This window comes from Lepidochelys kempii, chromosome 1, assembly GCF_965140265.1.
Source record: "Lepidochelys kempii isolate rLepKem1 chromosome 1, rLepKem1.hap2, whole genome shotgun sequence".
Lineage (NCBI taxonomy): Eukaryota > Metazoa > Chordata > Testudines > Cheloniidae > Lepidochelys > Lepidochelys kempii.
In genome coordinates this window covers 233,895,083-233,917,460 of record NC_133256.1, presented here as the reverse complement: position 1 = coordinate 233,917,460, position 22,378 = coordinate 233,895,083, and the positions used below count along the sequence as shown (strand labels likewise).

The window sequence follows — 22,378 nt, the reverse complement described above, 5'->3', positions numbered from 1 at the left end:
GAATGTTGCGCAATCCACATCCTCCTGTACAGTCAGGACATGAAAGGGGTAATAAAAGCAGACAGAAAATGGAAGAGAGCAACAAGAGTGGCTTAGGATTACACTATCCAGGTGAACTTTGTGACACCTGAAAACAAGCAGAATATGTGTAATGTGAACAGATTCATGCTATTAAGAATTAGAGAAGGAAACCATGTTCTACATTATGAAGTGTAACTGTTAACGATTTTTATTTGGCTTTGTAGGGGGAGTTCTACCAAAGTGGGTCAAACATCCATTATTGTGGGAACTATTTTTGGATCATTGTCTTAGGAGCTGCATTTGTTTTTAAAACTTCCTGGCAGACATAGCACAAGGCAATCAGAACATGTAAATATCGAAATGTTCAGATTTGGTCTTGGAGCTCCACGTCTGACCCAAACCCCACTCCTCTCCTGACATAGTGCTTTATCTTCAGCAAAACAGAACCTACTGTGAAAGGTAAAATAAGAGTGTGCAAACAGTGCTCTTGTTTTGTTAAAAATACTTTATTAATATATAAACAAAACATCGTGCCGCATACATTCATTGATCAGCAGGAATCAACATATTTTAATTTATCATCCCAAAAAGTAAAATGAATTGCATGTAAACCAAACTCAGTTCAAGCCACTATGTTCAGATTCATGTAACAGGGCCTGAGATGCCTCTCATTTGCAGGGTGTAAATCAGGGGTAACTCGAGAGAAGTTAATGCAATAGCACCAATGTGAGCCTGAGAAGAATGATTTTGAATCCCTGAAAGTTCAAGGATGTTTGAATCTGGGATTTTGATTCAGGCCCATCTCTAATGCTGACATACTTAGTGCTGATGTAGTTTATATTCCAACACACAAAACAGCCTGTTTTCTTCTATCTGATTGTAGCCTGAAGTCAAACAACCCTTTATAAAAGTACCCCAAAGTATGAACACGTTGGTTTAATTCTGTGAGCAGCAAAACTGGGGCAATTCTTCTGTCCAGGACCAGCATTTGAGGAGCTCTCACACCAGTGACCTGCACATGTGCCATGTCATGGGTGCTTCCTGTGCTTTTGTTTACAGCCAGACTGGTGGGGGTGTTGGTGGAAGCACAGGACCAAAGGCTCTTTGAGTATGGGGAGCCACCTGTTATTTCTCCCATGTCGGGGAAACAGAGAGAGTTCATTTTTAGACGTGTTGAGCTTCCTTCCATTTTCTATAAACTATAGCCCAAGGTATGGAAGAGATTATTCCAATCCAGTCATGCATGGTTCTCACGGCTCCTCAGGCTCGACATAGAGCCTGGAGAGCGTAGGATTTAACCCTAGAATAGAGCGAGACTTAGTCTACAGTACAAAGTTTTGCCAGCATAGCTATGGTGGCTAAGAAGACACCTGATGTAGACGTGAGTACTCAAACAGAAGAATGCTTCCTCTGGCTTAGCTAATGTTGTTCAGGGAGGTGGTATAGCTATGCCAGTAGAAGAACTCCTGTCAGCCTACACTGCATCTCCGTTAGGGGGCTCTATCAGCAAAGGCTCTGAAGTGTAGACAATCCCTAAGCCTATGACACAACATGCTGCAACAGCGGTGACAAATTACCCCAATTGTTCTTATTAGTAATATTCATTCTCTTTGAAAAGTCACAGAGCAGTCTTTGTCAGGGGGACATCACACTTCACGTAGTGAGGCTTTATTTAAAGAGATATTTTAGTAATAAATGATAGGTGCGTTTGTTATTAAGGCTCTCTCTTCTCTGGCATGTCATCGAAGCTCTATTTGAGGGCTTTTAGCACTTTATTTAATGGCCCTTTTTGGCACTTTATTGGGGGATGACGAATATATATACTGCAGTCTTTCAATTATTACAAACTTACATTGATAAAGTTCTAAAAAAAAATTTAAAAAAATCAAAGAAATGTAGCTCCAGTGTCTGCCACCTCATTGCACAGGATCAGCATAATTACACTAATGACGAGAAAAGGTTTGATTCAATACTGAAAGGTACTTTAAAACTAATACAGTATAGTCTCTCTTCTGCAGTCTATTTTGACTGGTTAATGTTTGAGCCAAATCCTGAAGTTGTCATGAAGTGTTTGAGGTCCAGGTGGTTTTTGCCTGAATGACTGAGGGACCAACCCTACAATCTTTATTCATGTTAGTAATCCTCATTCGTATGAATGTGCCCATTGAACTCAGGAAGAACAATTGACTATATAAGGATTATTTGATTTAATAAGGATTGCAAGACTAGAATTTATATAGATCAGGTTCAAAAACAGGCAAGAGTTGTTGTGAATTTTTTTATTGTAAATTTCCCATCTGTTTTTTAATTAAAATTTTGAAATTGGAAACATTTCAACCAGCCTTACAATTGTTTAAAAAACAAAATTATCATTTTTCCTGCTTTTTTGGAGGGAGGTGAGGGGTTAAAACTTGAAAAATTTCCATCGCAATTCCAAAAAGCTGTAGACTTCAGTATTTGTACCTATGCTCTACTTGTAAAACCTCCACTTGAGCATTCAGAGTTAGAAAATGCCTGTGTCCTTTTCACATGCATGTTTCTTCATTTGCCTCCAAAGCTTTGGCACAAGGAAAATTTTCATTTTTACTGACAGTAGTTGATCCCTTCCTGGATGGTACTTCTGTACTATTCAAATCTATCAGCTCATTGCTCTCTGGTCTGAATCGTTTTATTATTAAAATGAAGAGAATTATATATAAGAAACAACATCCTGCCCTCAGTCCTGCAATGAGTCCAAGATAGACATTTCTAGAAGAAAAATGAAAACATGAATGTTTGTATCATTGATACTTGAGATACAGTCAGGGTCCAAAAAGAAAAGGAGTACTTGTGGCACCTTGGAGACTAACCAATTTATTTGAGCATGAGCTTTCGTGAGCGATGAAGTGAGCTGTAGCTCACGAAAGCTCATGCTCAAATAAATTGGTTAGTCTCTAAGGTGCCACAAGTACTCCTTTTCTTTTTGCGAATACAGACTAACACAGCTGTTACTCTGAAACCTGTCAGGGTCCAAACACCCCCCTAAATAGAGAACGGGGGGTTTAAAGCCCAAAGAATAAGCAATTGAAGCTACTGATTGTATACCATGTTATTGTGCATAAAAATATGTCAAGGAAGGATTTTTATAAAAGCTTGTAATGTTCTAATCATTCTGACATATGTATGCAGACTATGGTTATGAATTTATGTAATCTGTGTATTTAGAGAACTGGGCCCACAAACTTTGGCTCCACAACAGCAGGACAGGTCTACACTGAAAATGCTGCATTGGTGTAGCTGCACCTGCTCCGCTCTAGCGCTTAAGTGTGGACTCTTCTCCTGTCGGGGTAGTTAATCCACCTCCCTGAAAGGCAGCAGCTATGTTGACAGAAGCTCTCCTGACGACATAGTGCTATCTACACAGGGGGTTAGGTCTGTATAACTAGGTCGCTGAGTGATATAGTTCTACTGATATAGGTTGGTAGTGTAGATACCTCCCATTCCCAAACCACTTGTTTACACCAAATCAGAGTCAAATAACACTCTATTGTACGACTCAGGAAAAGACAATGACGAACCATTAAACTTAATGAAAAGATAGAGACAACTGGTGATTTTCCCACTTTGAATATCTCTAGTGACTGAAGAAAAAGAAAATGCAGACTTTTTAAAATGAAAGGGATTTGAAGTGAAAAGCATCCAGAAATTGACCGACAGCCAGTGGGAGAGAAGCTATCCATGAAAAGCTAGATCCCCTCTATTGTTGGGGGGGGGGTATGCTGGGAAATTGTTCAAAGACAATAGGTATCTTGTATTGGAAAAGGGAATTTATCTAATATGTAAGTGTAAAGCCTGAGGTTGCACCATTATGTTTATTTTCTGTGTAACTTGTATGGGATTGCTTTCCCTTACTATTTCATCTTTGAATCTGTGGTTTTTCTATTAAAGAAATCTTTTGTTTATTTTTACCTGAACTATGTCTCTGTTGAGCAAACTGTGTGGAGGCTAAAGAAAGCTGGTATCTGGGGGAGGGGGTGGTGGTCTGGTTTCACATATTTGGGGGTGATGACCAGAGGGGAAAAATCCAAGTGTCTGGTAGTTAAGAACTTGGGGAGACAGATTTGGGAAGACTTGGGACCAGAAGGGCTGTTGGGGTCACCCTGCAAGGAATAACTAGGCAGGTGGAAGCCAGGGTGAGACCTTATTCTTGTGGTCTGGTTACTACCCTGGTGTCAGGGCTCTGAGCTATAGCAGCAGAGCATTAAGGCACCCAAGGTTACAGGGCAGGTGGTGACAGAACTCCTTACCGGTCTCGGTGATCCCTAAAATGTCAATACTTACCAGGCCTGAATGGAATTTGAGTGTAAGATGTAAAATATGCATTTATGAAAAGCTGCTTAGACTCTCTGAATCCTGCTAAATCACAAACACAACACTAAGAGCGAGGGTCTGGGATATATTAGGACTCCTCCTCTGCACAGTTCCGGTTGTGCAAAGAGGCCATAAACTGTTTGATAATTTCCATCAGAGAAAGGGCTCCATGCTGGGGGTGAAGGTGCTGCATTTGGCACCCTCCAACCAGCTTGGGGAGAATGTCAGGGTCGGGAGAGGGTGTAACAGAGCAGAGCTCTATCTGCAATGCCAATCTTCTACTGATGCGGGGTGGTTAATGGATCATACATTAATCACACATCTTAGTTCTGCTAGGCCTATCCTCTATTGACATAGGGTCAATCAGTGGCACAACTTAGAGCTGTCTGGCATGGGGACTTGAGGCAGCAAAACTGTGCTGCCCCCCTTTCTCCTGGACTGAGTGGATTTTTGGCACAGGAGAGAATCAACTTGAAAACACCCGCTTTGTTCTTCAGTCCTGTTTTCTATATCTGAGCCAAAGCACGTCACAGCCACACTAAAGAGCCAAGTTAGAAAAGAGCAGTTTATCCAGGGAGCATTTATTCTACTTGTATAATGACAGGTTTCAGAGTAGCAGCCGTGTTAGTCTGTATCCGCAAAAAGAAAAGGAGGACTTGTGGCACCTTTGTTAGCTCTAAGGTGCCACAAGTCCTCCTTTTCTTTCTGCTTGTATAGAAGCAGCCACCTTAGAAAAGTGTTAGCCGTTTAACCAGTCCAAGGCACAGTTGAGTGGTAGAGAAAACCCTAAAGTAAATTGTAGACACTCATTTTGCCAACCCCTAACACACAAAGCACTCCACTGAACTCAATTTCCCATTGCCGTAATATTAGTGTTCCTCAGCATTCTAAGGATTAAATTAACAACCGTTAAAAATGCAACCTTTGGTAACAGGACCTTTAGGCATAAAGAAGAGACCTTCTGCAATTTCATATGTTAGAACTAATCAAAAGAACATTGTTCCCCAGGCCTAGCTTTGATTAAGTTTATATGCTTTGAGATTGTCTGATCAATTTTGTGATTTTCTTTTTTGCCCCTGAGACTTAGTGCTAGTTGAAAAATGTTTTTTTTTCTGAAGAAAATTTTGACTTTTCATCAAAAAAGTAAAATTCAGAACCTAGAAGTTGAGGTTTTCAGCCAAAAACCCAAAATATATTTGGCTGAAAACTGATAGGAATAGCCCAACATACAGTTTAGGGCTGAAAACTTTTATTTTAGAATGGTTTGTTTTCTGACACAAATTTGAAAATTTTCAAAGATGGTACAAATTATTTTCATGAACAGTTTTGTTTAATCAAAAACCCAGTTGTCCATCCCCCTCCCCCAAAAAACAAATCAACAGAAAATTTAGTATAACTAGTAGAAAACTTCATTTAAACTCTGAAGCTGCAGCTGAATGAAGAACAGGAGACAGGAGCTATTCTGAATACCCTACAGTCAACGCTGCTTGGTAAGCCAAATTCTTTTCCCTGTTGTTTTTAGCCTTTATTCTTAATTTCATCTCACCTGAATGCTTTCGTGTCATACACTCTGCAAGACCCTGATCCTCCACACCTCTTTGTTCCCCATTTCAAGCAGGTCTGATCTATCAAAGCTCCAAAATAAATAGGCGCTGGAAGTCCACCTGCAAAGAAAATAAATTAGTAGAATGAGCGTAACATTATAACAATAACAGCGCTTAGTTTATAGTGGAGGAAGGAGCCCCTTAACAAATGGTTAGAACAGGAGCATGTGAACTCAGGACTCCTGGATTCTGCTCCCACCACTGCTAGCCTCATGACTTTAGGCAAGTTGATCAGCCTCCATGTTTGCTCAGCTGTAAAATGGTAATTTCCTACTTCCCAGCCTTGTTGTCAACTTAATTAATGCATGTAAAGTGGTTTAAATTCTTTGGATGGAGTCTTCTGTAGACTGGACAAGCATTATTATTACTCCCACATAAGAAAAAGAAAATTAATGATTCCAGTGATTCCACTTTTTCAGTTTTTTGCCTCTCTCTCAAAAAAAAGTTTAAATGTCCTCTTCTTCACATTTTCTTGAGCATCAGTCTGTTCCTGGTTTTGATTTGTGTGTCACAATTCATCACAGATTCTAATCCCATGTACATCACTATATCCATTAAAGCTGTGTAATTAAAATAGATCAGTGCTACAGCTCAGCTGAGCAAAACACTTAAGTATGTACTTAACTTTAAGCATGTGCTTAAGTCTCACTGTGTATGCTTACACAAGACAAACCCATGGTACTGTGTCTCAGAGCCCATACCAATCGACTTGGTGCATGGGTTTGGGGCTGAGAGGCTAAAAACAGTAGTGTAGACGTTCCGGCTTGGGCTAGAGCCCAGGTTCCAAGGCCTTCCTCTTATCAGGTTTCAGAGCTCAGGCTCCAGCCCAAGTGGGAATGTCTACACTGCAATCTTTAGCCCTGCAGGCCAAGCCCCAATTGACCTCCATTCTGAGACTCGGCATTGTGGGAGTTTTTTTGCAGTGTAGACATACCCATTGACTTCAGGCACTTAACGCATGTGCTTTGCTGAACTGGGGTCTAAACCATTTCTTGATCGACTGCCAAACACTTCCGTTTTCAAAACAAAAATCAATCACAATTTACAATGATCAGTGTTCAGCTTTGTTAGGAAAAATTCTTTTACAAAAATATGAAAATGGCCCAGTGAGAGCTCATTGGGAAATGGGTTCCTGCAACGGTCAGATAAGGCAGGGATGGGAGCAGAGGGAGATCTTTGTGACAGTAAGGGGGGGAAGGAGGGCGACGGAGCATGTGGAAGCTGTGGGGACGTGCCCAATGGTGGTTGTAGGAGAGAGAGTATTTGGAGATGCAGCCCTAAAGGAGCTGGGTAATCTTATCCCATTTTAAAGTCTGAAACACCAAATCATAATCCTTAGGTGCCTGCCTACGTGAATAAAACAAAAAACCTCTGCAGTTCAATCCCCTCCTTTTCCCTGACTCTTTCATTACATAGATTGTTTAACTAGACAAATATATTACATATTCATGTGCTAGGACATACCTATGAAGCATATTGAGGTGGAACATATTCAATACACTCTACAAATTTCACAAAATCAAATTTTTGGAAGGGTTTGGGGGTTTGTTTGGTTTTTTTGGTTCTGACACAGAACAAGGACATTACACCAAGTCATCTCAGGTCCATCTCTATTGTGTTCTATTTAAATCCTAAGAGGAATAAAGAAGAATAGGAAAAAAACAAAAATTTTACCTAGTATCCTTCCACACAAAGCGTCAATGCCAACCGCAAATGATTTCAAGTCTGGTGAAACAGATCTAAAAGGTAGGCGATCACATTAATTTTATATTCACGGGAAGAGCACTTAAGATAATACAGTTTTGCCAGCCTCTACACTGAGCATGTCCATATATGCTCCATTGTAACAAGTGCCACACAACTTTATTTTACATAGCAAATTTCATACAAGCCATAATGGAAAACGCTCCTCAAAGGTTTCATTTAAGATGCTGCTTCTGCACTCATTGATCTACATAGGCGTAGGAGCAGGCTTTCAGACAATCAGGTGCATTGTGTAAAAATATATGTGAAGACATCATATGAGGAAAGAAAAGTAAACATTCTATCATAATACTATTAAGGACCTGATCCGGCCAGACACTTACCCCTGAGTCCTCCTCAATGCAGTTAAAGTTAACACACAAACGTAAAGGTGTTACTGTCTCAGGGCCTGAGGCATAGCAAGGACATGGAGAGAGCATTTCAGATGACATTTGAAAGGGGCTGGAAAGTTGCTGAGGCAGACACAGAAAGGCCATTTGAGATGACTGTAATTGTGGTGAACATCACAGCTGAAAGTGGCAAGATTGTGGGCTGATACAAATTGGAAGAAGTAGGGAAGGGAATAGACACACAGCCTTTAATTCTAACCGGGCATGGAGCCATGAGTACAACGGTGTTGCATGCCAGCACAACTGTAGAAATAAATGGGACCAATTCTCATTTCCACAGGCCTGGTCTGCCCACAGTTTTTGTAGTGTTACACATGTCAGTTTAGGGTTATGTGATTATTTTTACCAATAAAGTTGCACCCCTTGGTGCAGACACAGTTATACAGGTATGAAGGTGCCTTACACCAGTATTGCTTATTTCTTTTCCTGTATGGGAAGCATCCATACTGGAAGGGGAAGGGTGTACCACTTTAACTATATTGGTGCAGTGGCCTTACGGTGGTGTTTACCCAAGCAGTGTAAGATGGCTTTAGTGTAACTGGGAGTTAGGCCCAAGTAAGTTTAAGTATCAAGTCTTCTGCACTCAAAAGTATTAAATCTCACACCCTTTAAGGGCCAGATCCTTTACTCTCAGATGGTGAAAGGCCTGGATGCGTGTGAGGAGACATGGGCTTCAATGTGATCTTCAACATGCAAATGAGGCTCTTGATTACATACTGCTGCCTTTTGCCTTCCTCTTGCTACTAGGCAAGAGTAATTTAATGACTGTGTAGCATGCAAATGACTGGGTCCTGCTGTCCTGCCAATAACTTTTTACCCTAGCTTGTATATGCAACACTCTTCACAGGAACATTTCCATAAAAGATGTATTTTAACAGTGAAATAACTAACTCAATGTAGCTAGTCACAGTAAATCACAAGTGGGGGAGGGCTGACCTCAGTTAGCTAGTGTGATAGATAGGGCAAATTTCCTGTAACATCCTTGAAAAATCTTCTTGCATTAGGCTTAAGTTTCTTTGGAGTCCCTTGTATTAAATGCAAAGTTTATGTTTTATGGTGGGATTTTATGTAACTTCTCTAATGGGGAAGATGTGGCCAGTGTAAAAGTTGGAAACAGTTATGAGCTTCAAAGAACTAGTTTAAACAATGTGGTAGACAAGAAGAAATTTTTGGGATAAACAAAGTTAAGAGCATTTCTTAGGAAATCCCTGGTGGGAACTGAATGCAAATTCTCAACTCCGGACACAACCTTTTGAAGCTATGCCTCAAGGAGAGAACCATTGTCTGTTGATCACGTGTTATTTGAGGACAAGATCAAAGGCTCAAGAAGTATAACAGGAAGGCTGCACTATTCAAGGTGGTGAGCTAAAGCTGTTATTAACTTGTAACCACACAAAAATGCCTTCGTGGGATTTGAAGAACTGACCATCTACCAGAGCCCTTGTTGGAGTTGGGGGTGATCTCTAGTAAGGTGATTAGCATGTAGGGGTTTTTTTATTGTTTTAAATATGTTTTCTCTGTAATGCTTTCACCTTAAGAATAAATGTTCTCTCTAAGAAAGAGCTGTGTGGCAACTGATAACTGTAGGCAATTACAACTGTTGATAACCTCTGAGGAGAAAGCAAAAAACAAATGCCAGCCTGTTTAGGCAGTCTGGCTTGCTGAGAAACTCAGTTTAGGAAGGGAACTGTGCAGTCTCGAAGAATTCCAGTCAGACAGGAGAGAGACATGGGTTTCTGCCCAAGATAGGTGACAGCTGAGGAGCTGGAAGCCTAGAATGAGTACCCTGGTTGGACCATGCTGAGGGAATACAGGTGCAGTTGCCCTGAACTATCACAGCTACATCAAGGGAAAACCTACCTGTGCCTCAGCTCCACTAGGATTTAACAGCGAGATAATTAGTTTGAATTAGCTATCTCAGTGTAAAAACATACCTTTCTAGGCAGTGACATCATAACCAATCCATCAGGTGAATTAAAGCAAGTCAACAGAGAACAGAAGGCAGTTTCAAACTGGTTCCTAAAACGAATGGGGAGCCAGTGGAATACATCATAATTACAGCAGTTTAGCTGTAACAGATTCTAATCCACACAGGTAGTGAGAACTGCTGCATTGAAAATCAATACAAATGAAGCAGCAATAAGTGGTGCTGTGCACCGATAATTTAAGATTATAATCTATGTTTATGAATGAACAGAAACAGACTTTGGTAAGTAAGGCAAACAATTTTAGTTTTACTTTTATGTTTAAAGGGCAGTGGTAATTGAGTTTTTTGTTTTGTTTTTTATACCAGTCAATTTTCATTGGTGCTGGAACTATTCATTTAGTTCCAATTTTAGATAAAACAGGAGATCTGATATTTCAGGGTGTGTACTGAAGTAAATCAAGTATACCGAAGACCACAAATATAACTGTAAAAGAGCAATACAGACCAGAGATTCTAATCTCAGATGCACAGCACTTTGCCTTATGTAAACCACTTTATAAAGGTGAGTTCTTTCTCAGAAAACTCTATGTGAAGTAGGTATTATATCCATTTTACAAACGGCTTAACTTGGGTACAGAGAAATTAAGTGACTTTACTAAGGTCATGCACAGAGTCAGAAAAGGAATCCATTGCTCTGACTACTGAATAATCCCCCTTTCCTTCTCCCCGCCCCCCCATCCATAATTAAGTGGAGAGGGTGGTCAGAACAAGGCCGATCCAATCCATCACATAAGTCCCAAATACAGTTTAAGTGAGACAAATGATGGCTTGGCCTTTTGCTGGCCCTTTGCACAGGGGTGGGTTTTGTAGGAAGTGCAGAAACACCCACTGCCTCTCTGAGATTAGAATTTCATTCTTCAAAGCAGAAATGAAGTGACAGAATGGTACATTAATACTTTGTTTCTGTTTGCCCAAAACTTTATGGTCAAGGTTAAGGTAAAGTATTTTACCTAAACATAATCATGTATGTAGGAGTGCCTCCTAAAGCTAAAATAAGTGCACATGTGCTCAGTAGTGCCAAAAAATAGGGAAATGTTTTAGTGCAGCTTTCTCTTTGGCACTGTCCCAGAACTGCAGAGAAATTGCCACTCTCAAGCCCTTCAACTTGCACACAGCTGCAGTTGTGAAACACCTGAAAGAGAAAGATGAGATGACTCACTTACTTCATGAGCACTCATAGATTTCCAAGCATCTAGACTTTTGATGGTAGTTAAGAATACAGTGTATTTCATATGGGAATAGCGGACCCCTAAATGATTTGCAGACTTTGGGCCAGCTTACCCTGTATGCGTCTGCTGCTTTGCATTGCTCCAGTGACACAAACCAGCTGTGAATCCAGTTTAGGCAGCCATGCTATTACTGTACTGGGGTATGAAATTCTGTGGTTAGCTTAAAGATGGGTTAAAATTCAAGTTCAAGGTGGTTCATGTATAAGATTTGGAGGCCATCTAAAGTACATAAATAAGTATAGATTACTAAGGGCCTAAATATTCAAATGTGGGGACCTAAATCTATATTTAGGGACCTAAATAAAAGTGGCCTGTGTGGTGATGTAACAGGTTTCACTCACCACTAGGGAGCCTCCTCCTGGCTGTTTAGGGGATTAGCTCCTTCCAGGTTTGACACCCCTTTCCTCACACCATGGCCCTTCCCTCTCTTTTTGGGACTCAGGGTACTCCCTCCAGCCAGGTCACGAAAGCCTTCCCCTTCCTGGGTATCAAAGTCCCCCCTAAACAACTGTCCCATGAAGTCTTTGGCTCTACTGCCCAGTCTAAACCACTTTGCTCAGTGGCTGGTAGGGGAACCCAGGCCCACACAATACTCCAGGCTCCAGTCCAGAGACCCTATGTCCACCAACTGTGGTCTGCTTACACCCAGATCCAGTTGCTGTTTCCCCTGGACTCCTTCCTACTTTTCTGCTCTTATCTTCTGGCCTGGCCCCTGACTGGGTTTATCAATACAAATTCCTTCCTCCCAGGGAGTGTCAGCAGATTACTTAACACACTCCCATCTCCCAGGCAGTGACTACAGATTATTTCCCTTGTAGCCCCTTTCTGCTGCCAGCTTCTGGCTTTTACCAGCCCCATCTATTCCTTCTCAGCTAGACTAACTTTTCAATCCGTGGTTCTTCCCTGGGTGCAGCCTATCAGGTTAATGGACCTCACTTAACCTGCTCTACCTTGAGCAGGGTGGACACCCAATTGTAGGTGGCCATTGAAGTCAGTAGAAGTTGTGGGTGCTCAACACCTCTGAAACCCAGGACTCTTATTTAGGTGCCTAGGAATATGGATTTAGATTCTACCATGTTGGAAAGTATTGCCTTATGTTTGATCATTGTTAGGTGATGTGATGGAAACCCTGTTGAGTTTATCAAAGTTTTCTTCTCACTTTCACTACTTCCAAGAACAATTTACCAGTTGAGATTTTCAGAACAATACAAGGATATAATTTCAATGGTGATGCTGAGCTAAATTCCCTGCTCTACTTTGAAAATCCTAGCCATACATTTTAGTTCAAGCATTTAACCTTACATTGCTTATTTTACAACTATGTTGACCATACTCATAAAAGGTAGGACTCAGGTTTGTGACCTTATTGTGATCTGAGTTAACTGATAGATAACTTGGGTTTAATTGGCAAGCTCCTTTGTAAATGCTAATGTAGACATGCAATTTTTCCAAGATGTAAACTTCATTATTTACCTGAGGCAATATATGCCAACTGTACCAGTGTGATGTAAAAGGGCCTTCTTACTTGAAAGTTGCATATTTATCTCAAATTCCTTTTAAACTGATACAAACACTTGTGTAGACACTGTTATTTCAGTTTTGTATATTACTTAGTTTGGTTTATTTTAAATTGCTTCCTAATTAATGTAAACTAAACTGAACTAAAACGGAGAATGTACATATCTTTTTGTGCCCCTTTAATTGAATAGATCTAGAATCATACCTTAACTTCCTCATGTGGACAATCCCTAAGTGCAAATGAATGTCAGACCCTAAACTAGGATCTTTCTATCTCACATATTGTCCTCAGTAATAAAGATTCTGCAAGCCAGATTAAACCATTATAAATATTGGAGCAAATTCATTGTCTTTTATGTATTTGCACCAGTATGACTGATTAGAATATAGCTAATAATTCTGCTAATAATGCACAAAATTCTATAGAATCCTCTTACTCAGTGTTGCCCCTGTGAGCTAACAGGAACAAAGGCAGTAAAAAATTATTTTTGTCACTGAAGTATTCAGCATTCTATCCGCCTACATCTGAGTAACAGATTTGCTGAGAAATATATTTTTACAGTCACTTTCCAGAGTAAGAAAACATTGTTTAGAAAAAACAAATTCTAAATTTAAAAAAAACTTTAAAGCAAAGAAAATCTAAAAGTGAGTCTAGGTTATTGAATTCCAATGGGATTTGGGTGCCTGACTCCCCTGGGTTCCTCTGAAAGTGGAGCGAGGCATTTAGTGCCCTTAGGCTCCCTTGAAATTCCCAGCTGGATGCTTTTGTGCTTTCTCCGTTCACTAGTTCAGAGGTAAAATGGTAGAGAATGGGTATCTCTACATGGTTGCTTAAGCATAAAATAAGCAACAGAAATCCATCCATATAAATAATTATTATTTGTATTCTTTTAATTTATATCTATCAACCTACTTACCATATTCTTTCCAGTCCCAATCGATGATTTACACCCAGCAAAGCATGCGGTCATATAAGTGATTCCATTGTCCCCACACACAGGATCCCATTGATTTAATACACAACTGCAGTCAGAATTGCAGCTGGCAATTAAGTTGTTTTTTGGGAAGGAAGATTGTTTTACTCTGGAGAGATTACAAGTAGAATCTTAATTGATCAAATAAAACAATTCCTTATTAGAAAAATAAACATAGACAACACATGAATGACCAAGCACAGAGAAATGAGGTGGAGTAAAGCGGTCTCCATTGGCAAACTGCATTCAGTGGAGCATGAAGAACTGATAGATAGTAATTGCATGTAGAATGTCGGCTAAATTGATCTAAGCCAAGGTTCTCTTGGTTTTATCATAAAACGTTAAGAATTTTGCTGGATTGTAGCTTCAAATTGCAAGCCATGTCTGACTAGCTATCTTTGGTGGGATCATCAGTGACAAGGATGACATGAACAGACACAGAATGGGATTGCTAATAGATTTAGTGGAAGATTCAGCCCGGGGGGAAAAAAAATCACACATGAAATTGCTGCCACCTTCAGACTAACTCTATCCTCCCTCCCTCCCTCCACATTGTCCAACTACCCCTGCAAATGCGAAGTAGTGGTCTAAACCCCGACATGCTTGTTATAGCTCCAGTTGTTTGGTCAGAGTAGCAGCAGCAATGCTGCTCCTTGGTCTCCTGGATACATGCGTGTGAGGCCTGGTTTACACTAGACAATTAGGTGGGTTTAACTACATCAGTCGGGAGGGGGGGGGAGGGTGTGAAAAATCCACACCTCTGACCAGTGTCGTTAAACTGACCTAAGTCCCTATGTAGACAGAGCTAGGTCAATGCAAGAATTCTTCCATCAACCTCATTACGCCAATGGGTGAATCCCTCCATTCAGCAAATGGAGTGTCGACTCTAAAGCTCTCCAGCAGGGCAGCTGCAGTTGCTGCTGTAGCGTTAAGTGTAGACAAGCACTGACTCATGAGTACTGCTCTCATCTGAAGTCTTCTACTCAGCAGCAACCCTGCAACACTGGTCAGGCTGGACTCCTGTTGCCTTATTCAGATCTCACATTGGTTTCACCCCAAAATAACACCATTGACCTCTGTGGGGTTACTCCTGATTTATGCTGGTGCAAGTGAGATCGAGGGACCAATTTAAGATCTTGCTGACGAGAACCAAGATTTTCATACGTGACTAGTGATTGAGTTTGTTTTGGTGTCCAATTTGAGATGCATGAACACATTTTCCAAAAGTGCTGTGCACCCGTCCTCTGAAAATCAGATGCTTTTAAGGTGTCTGACATCAGACACCCAAAGATTCAGGCACCAAAAACCACAAATCGCTTTTGAAAAGCTTGGCCTGGGTTCCCAATTTAAAACCACGCCATTGAAGGAAAAACAATCACCCTCCCCCACCCCCGAAATTTTCGAATGAAAAAGTATTTTAGTTGTGTTTTCCCCTGAGTTATGATATTGCTCATCTTGCAGTTAAGAATATTAATGTGGCTGCAGAGTGCCAAGATGGCTGAAATAATCTGTGAATCACAAGGTCTCTTTTTCACTTCAGCAGAAAGGTCCCATGATGTGGGAAATCCCCCAGTAGTGAGTTGTTGGGGTATGGAGAAGCTATTTGACCTATTTATTCATCTTTGGGGTACCCCCAATTTTGGGAGCAATCAAAATAAGTCATTTTAATCCTCCAGCATCATCTCTAATTCAACAGGCAGCCTGATTGCCAGGGACTGAACTTGGCCACAGTAGTCTCCACTGAACAAAACTCTGAGATCCTCTTGTAACTAAACTCCAAGTCACGCTGGCCTGGTTACAGAGAACATTGGTGACCGGTTTGACAAAAGAATTGGGAATGTTTAGGTGAATATAGGCTGCTTCAAGAAAAATGGACTGAGTTTTGATTAAACCTGGACTGGAAACCCCAGGCAAAGCCTAGTGGGTAGAGCAGGGTGAAATTTTTCACACAAAATGTTTTGGGGGGAGAGGAGGAGGGGAAAAATGCATATTCATTGACAGTGAAACTTTCTCCTAATTCACGTTCATTTAGTTTGTTGGGGAAAAAAACAAAAAAATTCTGAAAAAAAAAAGAAAACATTTTGTTTCGACATTTTTCAAACGAAACATTTTAATTCTTCAGCTTGAATCAACTTTTCATTTCAAAGTTTCCTTGGATTTTGGCCATTTAAAAATAAAATTAAAACAAACCATTTCATTCGACCCAATTTTTTTTTAACTTTCAATTCACTGAAAATTATGAAAATGTTGGTTTTCAGTCTGACCTGAAGCATTTTTTCCAACTTTTTGAAACTGCCACTGAACCAAAAATTATGTTATTTGCCCAACTCTATTTCCTTTTGAATGTCTGTTTGAATTAGACTGTGAACTCAACACAAAATTCTGGGAGTTTGAATCTCCACTGCCATGCACCTTAAGTAGACATTTACACCTCTGTAAATTGGGTGTAAAATGCTACCAATTCCAATGTCTCCACTGATGTCTGCCCATGATAGTGCTTTCCATCCACTATGCCCAGGGATAAATGTCTATACAAAGTGCAAAGCAATGATGAATCTGATCTGGAGTGTGCAAATTCCCATGAGCTGAAAGTGAAGCAAGGTCTGCAGAGCCATTTGCAAATTGACACCACCAAGTTCAATACATCTCTAACACTGAGCATCCAAATATCCTGAAGCATCTCCTCTGACTACTAAAAGGTTTCAGAGTAGCAGCCGTGTTAGTCTGTATCCACAAAAAGAAAAGGAGGACTTGTGGCACCTTAGAGACTAACCAATTTATTTGAGCATAAGCTTTCGTGAGCTACAGCTCACTTCATCGGATGCATTCAGTGGAAAATACAGTGGGGAGATTTATATACACAGAGAACATGAAACAATGGGTGTTACGATACACACTGTAACGAGAGTGATCATTTAAGGTGAGCTATTACCAGCAGGAGAGCCGGTGGGGGTGGGGGGGCGGGGAGGGGAAATCTTTTGTAGTAATAATCAAGGTGGGCCATTTCCAGCAGTTGACAAGAACGTGTGAGGAACAGTGGGGGGTGGGGGGTTGGCTGATGTGATTAGGCCCTACGATGGTGTCCCCTGAATAGATATGTGGACACAGTTGGCAATGGGCTTTGTTGCAAGGATAGGTTCCTAGGTTAGTGGTTCTGCTGTGTGGTGTGTGGTTGCTGGTGAATATTTGCACAAAGCCCCCCAACCTGTGTCTCCCAACCTGAAGCAAATACTCACCATTGCCAACTGTGTCCACTTAGCTATTCAGGGGACAGCATCATAGGGCCTAATCACATCAGCCACACTATCAGAGACTCGTTCACCTGCACATCTATCAATGTGATATATGCCATCATGTGCCAGCAATGCCCCTCTGCCATGTACATTGGCCAAACTGGACAATCTCTACGTAAAAGAATAAATGGATTCAAATCAGACGTCAAGAATTATAACGTTCAAAAACCAGTCGGAGGACACTTCAATCTCTTTGGTCCTAAAAGTTGCAATTCTTCAATAAAAAAACTTCAAAAACAGACTCCAACGAGAGACTGCTGAATTGGAATTAATTTGCAAACTGGATACAATAAACTTAGGCTTGAATAAAGACTGGGAGTGGATGGGTCATTACACAAAGTAAAACTATTTCCCCTTATTTATTCCCCCCCCCCCCCAGCTCCCGGCTGTTCCTCAGACGTTCTTGTCAACTGCTGGAAATGACCCACCTTGATTATCACTACAAAAGGTTTCTCCCCCGCCCCGCTCTCCTGCTGGTAATAGCTCACCTTACCTGATCACTCTCGTTACAGTGTGTATGGTAACACCCATTGTTTCATGTTCTCTATGTATATAAATCTCCCCACTGTATTTTCCACTGAATGCATCCGATGAAGTGAGCTGTAGCTCACGAAAGCTCATGCTCAAATAAATGTGTTAGTCTCTAAGGTGCCACAAGTCCTCCTTTTCTTCTGACTACTAACACTCTCTAGTATGCACTGTTAGTAGGCCTCAACGAGCAAAGCTGGCACAAATCAATGTCGCTCCACTGACCTCCGTAGAATTGAGCTGATTTACATCAGCTGAGGATGTAGTCCCATTATTTTTCTCTTTAACTAAACACAATAAACTTTATACTTTAAAACTTTAAGACAAACAAATAGTTATAGTATATTTGTGTATAAAGTTATATACCAGTAAATTACAATATGCAAACAAGGGCCTGAGTCACAGAGTTTAGATCTCAGAGTAACAGCCGTGTTAGTCTGTATTCGCAAAAAGAAAAGGAGTACTTGTGGCACCTTAGAGACTAAACTGTTAGTCTCTAAGGTGCCACAAGTACTCCTTTTCTTTTTAGAGTTTAGATCTAAATTCAGATCCGAACTACTCCCTAGCATTCTACTTTGGGACCTTCTTGAAACGTAGCGATCATGAGAAGAAAGGATATGGAAAGTGTGTTTCTGAACAATGAAGACAAGAATACAAACCCAGAGAGAATACAAACCCAGAGTAGGAGACTGTTAAACCAGCCACCTGGAGCACCTCACAATCACATGTGAAGTACAAGAGGTTTAACAGGTATGCAGCTATAAAGGTGGCACATCCAAATTTTGCCATTCCAGTTATGTGTAACTTGAACTTTTTAATGATAAAGCCTCCCAGAAACATCCCCAGAATTGTAATGGGTAAAAGTATCACACCTGCAAACAAAAAGGAACAGAAGGATGTTTACATTTATTGAAACAGCACCCTATTAAAATAAAAGTCTGATGCTAGTTTGTGGTTTGCATTTTGTGTCTTTTAGTTTCTTAACTATGAATATGTGAAATTCAGGTTAGCTGAAATAGACACTAATCCAGACCTTGCCCTATTCTTCAGATTGAGTTTTTGAAGTTCAATAAAGTTCTGTTTCATTTTTGCTTGATGCTTCATTTTCTCCCTATGCCTGCAATTAGAAAAAGACTGTTTTTATTCTATTCCTTGCCTTTTTGTATGTGATTTCCAGCACAGGATTGCAGGTGCTAGAAGTTCGGACAATTCAGATAAAAATCTCACCTTGTGGGCACTTACTCAGCTGACATAAGCCTCCAAACCTTTCGAGGTCTGGCCATAGATTGTGCTAACAGAGATGGTGAAAGGAAACAGTGTTTGGATTTGGACTGAGCTTGAGCTGGGATTCCATTTGTAGGTTGGAGCCTGAATCCTGGCTAAGGTTTGGGCTCAGGTCCAATGATGTTGAAACCTCACAAACTCTCCTCCTGAAATTTTGACCCCAAACTTCAGAAATCTTACAAGCTGTTATTGTGAGATTTTATTCTTCTTTTGTGAGACTTTGGATGCATCCAAACCAGGACCAGAAATAAGGCCCTTCCAGTTTGGATTCATCCAACCTATAACGAAAGCAGTAGGGACTGGTTCAGAATCAGGAATCTGAATCCAAGTCCTCAATATTCTTAAAATCCCAAAGGGTTCAGATGACATTATCCCATTAATAGTAGAAAAAAGCATTGTCTGTGATTTATTATCAGCCAGTTTACTATATGAAGAAACCCAGGAAAATGATCACTAGAACTATAGGTAAATAATAATCCTCAATTTAAGATTTAACCCCCACCCACAAAGGAATCCATGGTTTATCTAAGGGCCCAATTCAATTCCACTGAAGAGAGTGTCAGAACTCTCTTGGAAATGAATGGGACCAGGATTTGGTCCTAAGTTGGAAGATAAAGTAACAAATGAAAATTTTTCATTGTAGGATGGAAAGAAGAGGGACACATACCGATTAGAAAGATGGCTCTTGACACGGATACATTAAATTGCTGTTCCATAAACTTTGTCTCAAAAGTTAACAACCCAACCATAGAATTGTACTGCAGAATAGTGAGGGACAAGTACACCAGAAAGACTGGGTTCCCAAGAAGTTTCTTCAAAGTTGGTAGGAAATCTGGAAAGGAAAGGTGAGTGTCTTATTCTCTGCTAAATATGAAATAGCCATATGGAAAGCTTTGTCCTTATTCAGCTGATGAACCAGACACTGATTTAGTTACTGGCTGTGTTAGAAAGTTTAATTTATTTTTCTCTCCATTATGCTAAACACTATCGAAGGGCAATCTTATAACCATGAGAACTTTCCTCTTCTTTCATACTTGACTTAGAGAGATACTAGTACATGAAGAGGCGGTGCAGTCTAGTTGATAGTGTGCTAGACTGGGAATCAAGAGACCTGGTTTATAACCCTGATTCTGTCAGTGGCCCACTTGGACTGTAAAGTCTTTGGGGCAAGGACTGTCTCTTATGTGCTTGTACAGTGCTTAGTCCAAATCTTGACTGGGACCTCTAATTAGCACTGGACTACTAGTAATAATAATAATAATGTCAGTGGTTGCAAATTATTTGAAGTATTGCCAACCCTAGGTGTTCAAACTCATGTGTTGGGTCCCAAAAATCATGATATTTTAAATAATATTTTGGGGTTCATTTTATTTGCCTTTTTTTGTGAGATGGGGTGGGTGAGGTAATATCTTTTATTGGACCAACCTTTGTTGGTGAAAGAGACAAGCTTTAGAGCTACACAGAGCTCTTCTTCAGGTGAGCTTTGAGGGTTTGCATCTTCCAGTTTTCCTCTTCAATCATGAGGGCTAGAAGCTTACTTCAAAAAAAAAAAAAAAAAAGATAAGAGTGTCCCATAATCACGTGACTTCAAGAGCTGGGGCTTTAAGAAAAGCACTGAATATCATGAGATTTGCAGTAAAATTGTAGGTGTTGGCAATACTGTGCTTGGTATTTCCCTCTTTTACTTTGATCTTATTAATAGAGGGGAGTAACTTAAGCAGAATGAAGGACTCATTAATGCATAATCAGGTTTTCCTACACTGTCTTCCCTGCTCAATACCTCTTACCTTATGTTTATGCATGTAATGTGCCATGCCAGTGTGATGGCTAACACACCGAGACACATAAATGAATGAGCTGTATAGCTTTTGCTAAAGGTCTGTAGATGGTGATGGTGGTCATGACGGGGGTTTACCACCTCATATTCTCTGTGGAGTGGCACAGAGGGGGACCTGTTACACACTCTCACCTGGGGGTTATACCAGCACTACATAGGATGATGATGATTATTTACTATTTGCATTGCAGTCACATCCAGGGATGCAGCCTGATTGTGGTCAGTACTGTACAAACGTATAAGCAGCCCTCAGTGAATACTTGAAAGACAACAATGTGAAATAGATCATCCAATATGTTCTTACCTTTTACTGCTTCTGAGAATTTTAACTGTGGTTGATTTGGGGATTCTATTTTACAGTGATCTTCTTGAATAGTTACAGATGATTCGCTCAGCTTCTTCAAATTTCTTTCTTCTCCTTCTTTTGGTAAGGAGTAAGGAAAGAACCAGAAAGGCAATGAAGCCAGAAAACTGACTGCTCCACATATCACCAATCCAAGCCACCAGGCGCCAACCCAACGAGCATCCTTAGGATTTATGGTTAAACTCTCTAAAAAGAGAGCGAGAGAGATTCCAAATTAAGCACCAGGTTTTTGTTTCTTGATTAACTGACATATAATATATTTCAGTACACAGAGCAATTTAAACTTGTATAAGAACATTTGTATCCAATATTTAAACATTTAAGATTAGCCATATTTGCTACAGAAATTTAAAAACTATTTTGTTGGTGAATCATTCTCAAGCACCTAAGAATAGGAAATACTAGTCACTTATTCAGCGACCACCATGTCCCTTACATTCCCTGATGTCCCTTCCTTGCTGCAGTCTGCCATTGCAATGCTTTTCCAAGAAAACCCATAAAAATGCAACATTCTCCCTTTATGGGACCCAAAATTCTACCCAGGATTAGAGACAGGCAAAGTGATTTAGATGATGAAAGTATCCGCCACATGAAGCTTTGCCCATTCCTTGACCTGGAGCAGAACCAGCTCTTTGGAGGTCCTCAATGTTCATTTAACATAGTCTCCCCATTTTTCTTTTTATTTGTGCAGATCACTGCATTTCCAGCTTCCCATCTAACATGTAATCCAAACAATAATGTTAGCTATTGAACCAGTAACACCCATTGGAAAGCCCCTTATTTCTGAGAGAGCTAACTGACAAGCAGTTGCTGAACACATACAGAACATCTGAGTCACTGATATTTCAGTATTATCATTCAGTGAATCATTTCTGTGTCTTACCAAGATCCACCACTCCAACATCTACCCACAGATTAGCACAGAAAGATCCGAGCAGAAAGCCAAGTGTTGGCCCAACCATTCCTGACGATCTTATGGTGCCTGTAAGAGAAGGAAGATATTATGATATAGTAAGTAATATACTTTATACAGAAAAACAACCATTAGTCTGAAAAAAATGCTTACAGTGCGTGAGAATTTCTAATTTTATGTTTTAGAAACTTTGCTTTACATTTTAAGGCTCTGATCCTGCCTGTTACAATATTCAGGCAGATTCCTTCACCCACTTGGAGCCCAACAGAAGTCAATGTGGTTTTGTATGGGCTAACATATATTATACCTGGTAGGATCAGGGT

At 40.3% G+C, this 22,378-nt stretch overlaps 1 protein-coding gene across 3 annotated transcripts in view; it reads right to left on the bottom strand.

The window, feature by feature from the left end:
- Nucleotides 1-506: 506 nt before the first annotated feature.
- LOC140900805 (solute carrier organic anion transporter family member 1C1-like) overlaps nucleotides 507-22,378 on the bottom strand; it is a 48,527-nt gene continuing 26,655 nt past the window's right edge. For 2 of the 3 annotated variants that reach the window (XM_073318653.1, XM_073318660.1), the window contains exons 7-15: nucleotides 22,026-22,124; nucleotides 21,083-21,328; nucleotides 19,609-19,773; nucleotides 18,334-18,529; nucleotides 13,780-13,945; nucleotides 11,066-11,247; nucleotides 7,650-7,714; nucleotides 5,918-6,035; nucleotides 507-2,769 (exon numbers count right to left, since the gene is read on the bottom strand). In XM_073318653.1, coding sequence (XP_073174754.1) covers nucleotides 2,547-2,769; nucleotides 5,918-6,035; nucleotides 7,650-7,714; nucleotides 11,066-11,247; nucleotides 13,780-13,945; nucleotides 18,334-18,529; nucleotides 19,609-19,773; nucleotides 21,083-21,328; nucleotides 22,026-22,124 — 1,460 coding nt within the window. In that variant the 3' untranslated portion in view covers nucleotides 507-2,546. Of the gene's footprint in view, nucleotides 2,770-5,917; nucleotides 6,036-7,439; nucleotides 7,607-7,649; nucleotides 7,715-11,065; nucleotides 11,248-13,779; nucleotides 13,946-18,333; nucleotides 18,530-19,608; nucleotides 19,774-21,082; nucleotides 21,329-22,025; nucleotides 22,125-22,378 lie in introns of those variants that run through there. The other variant, XR_012155723.1, reaches the window with a different exon arrangement.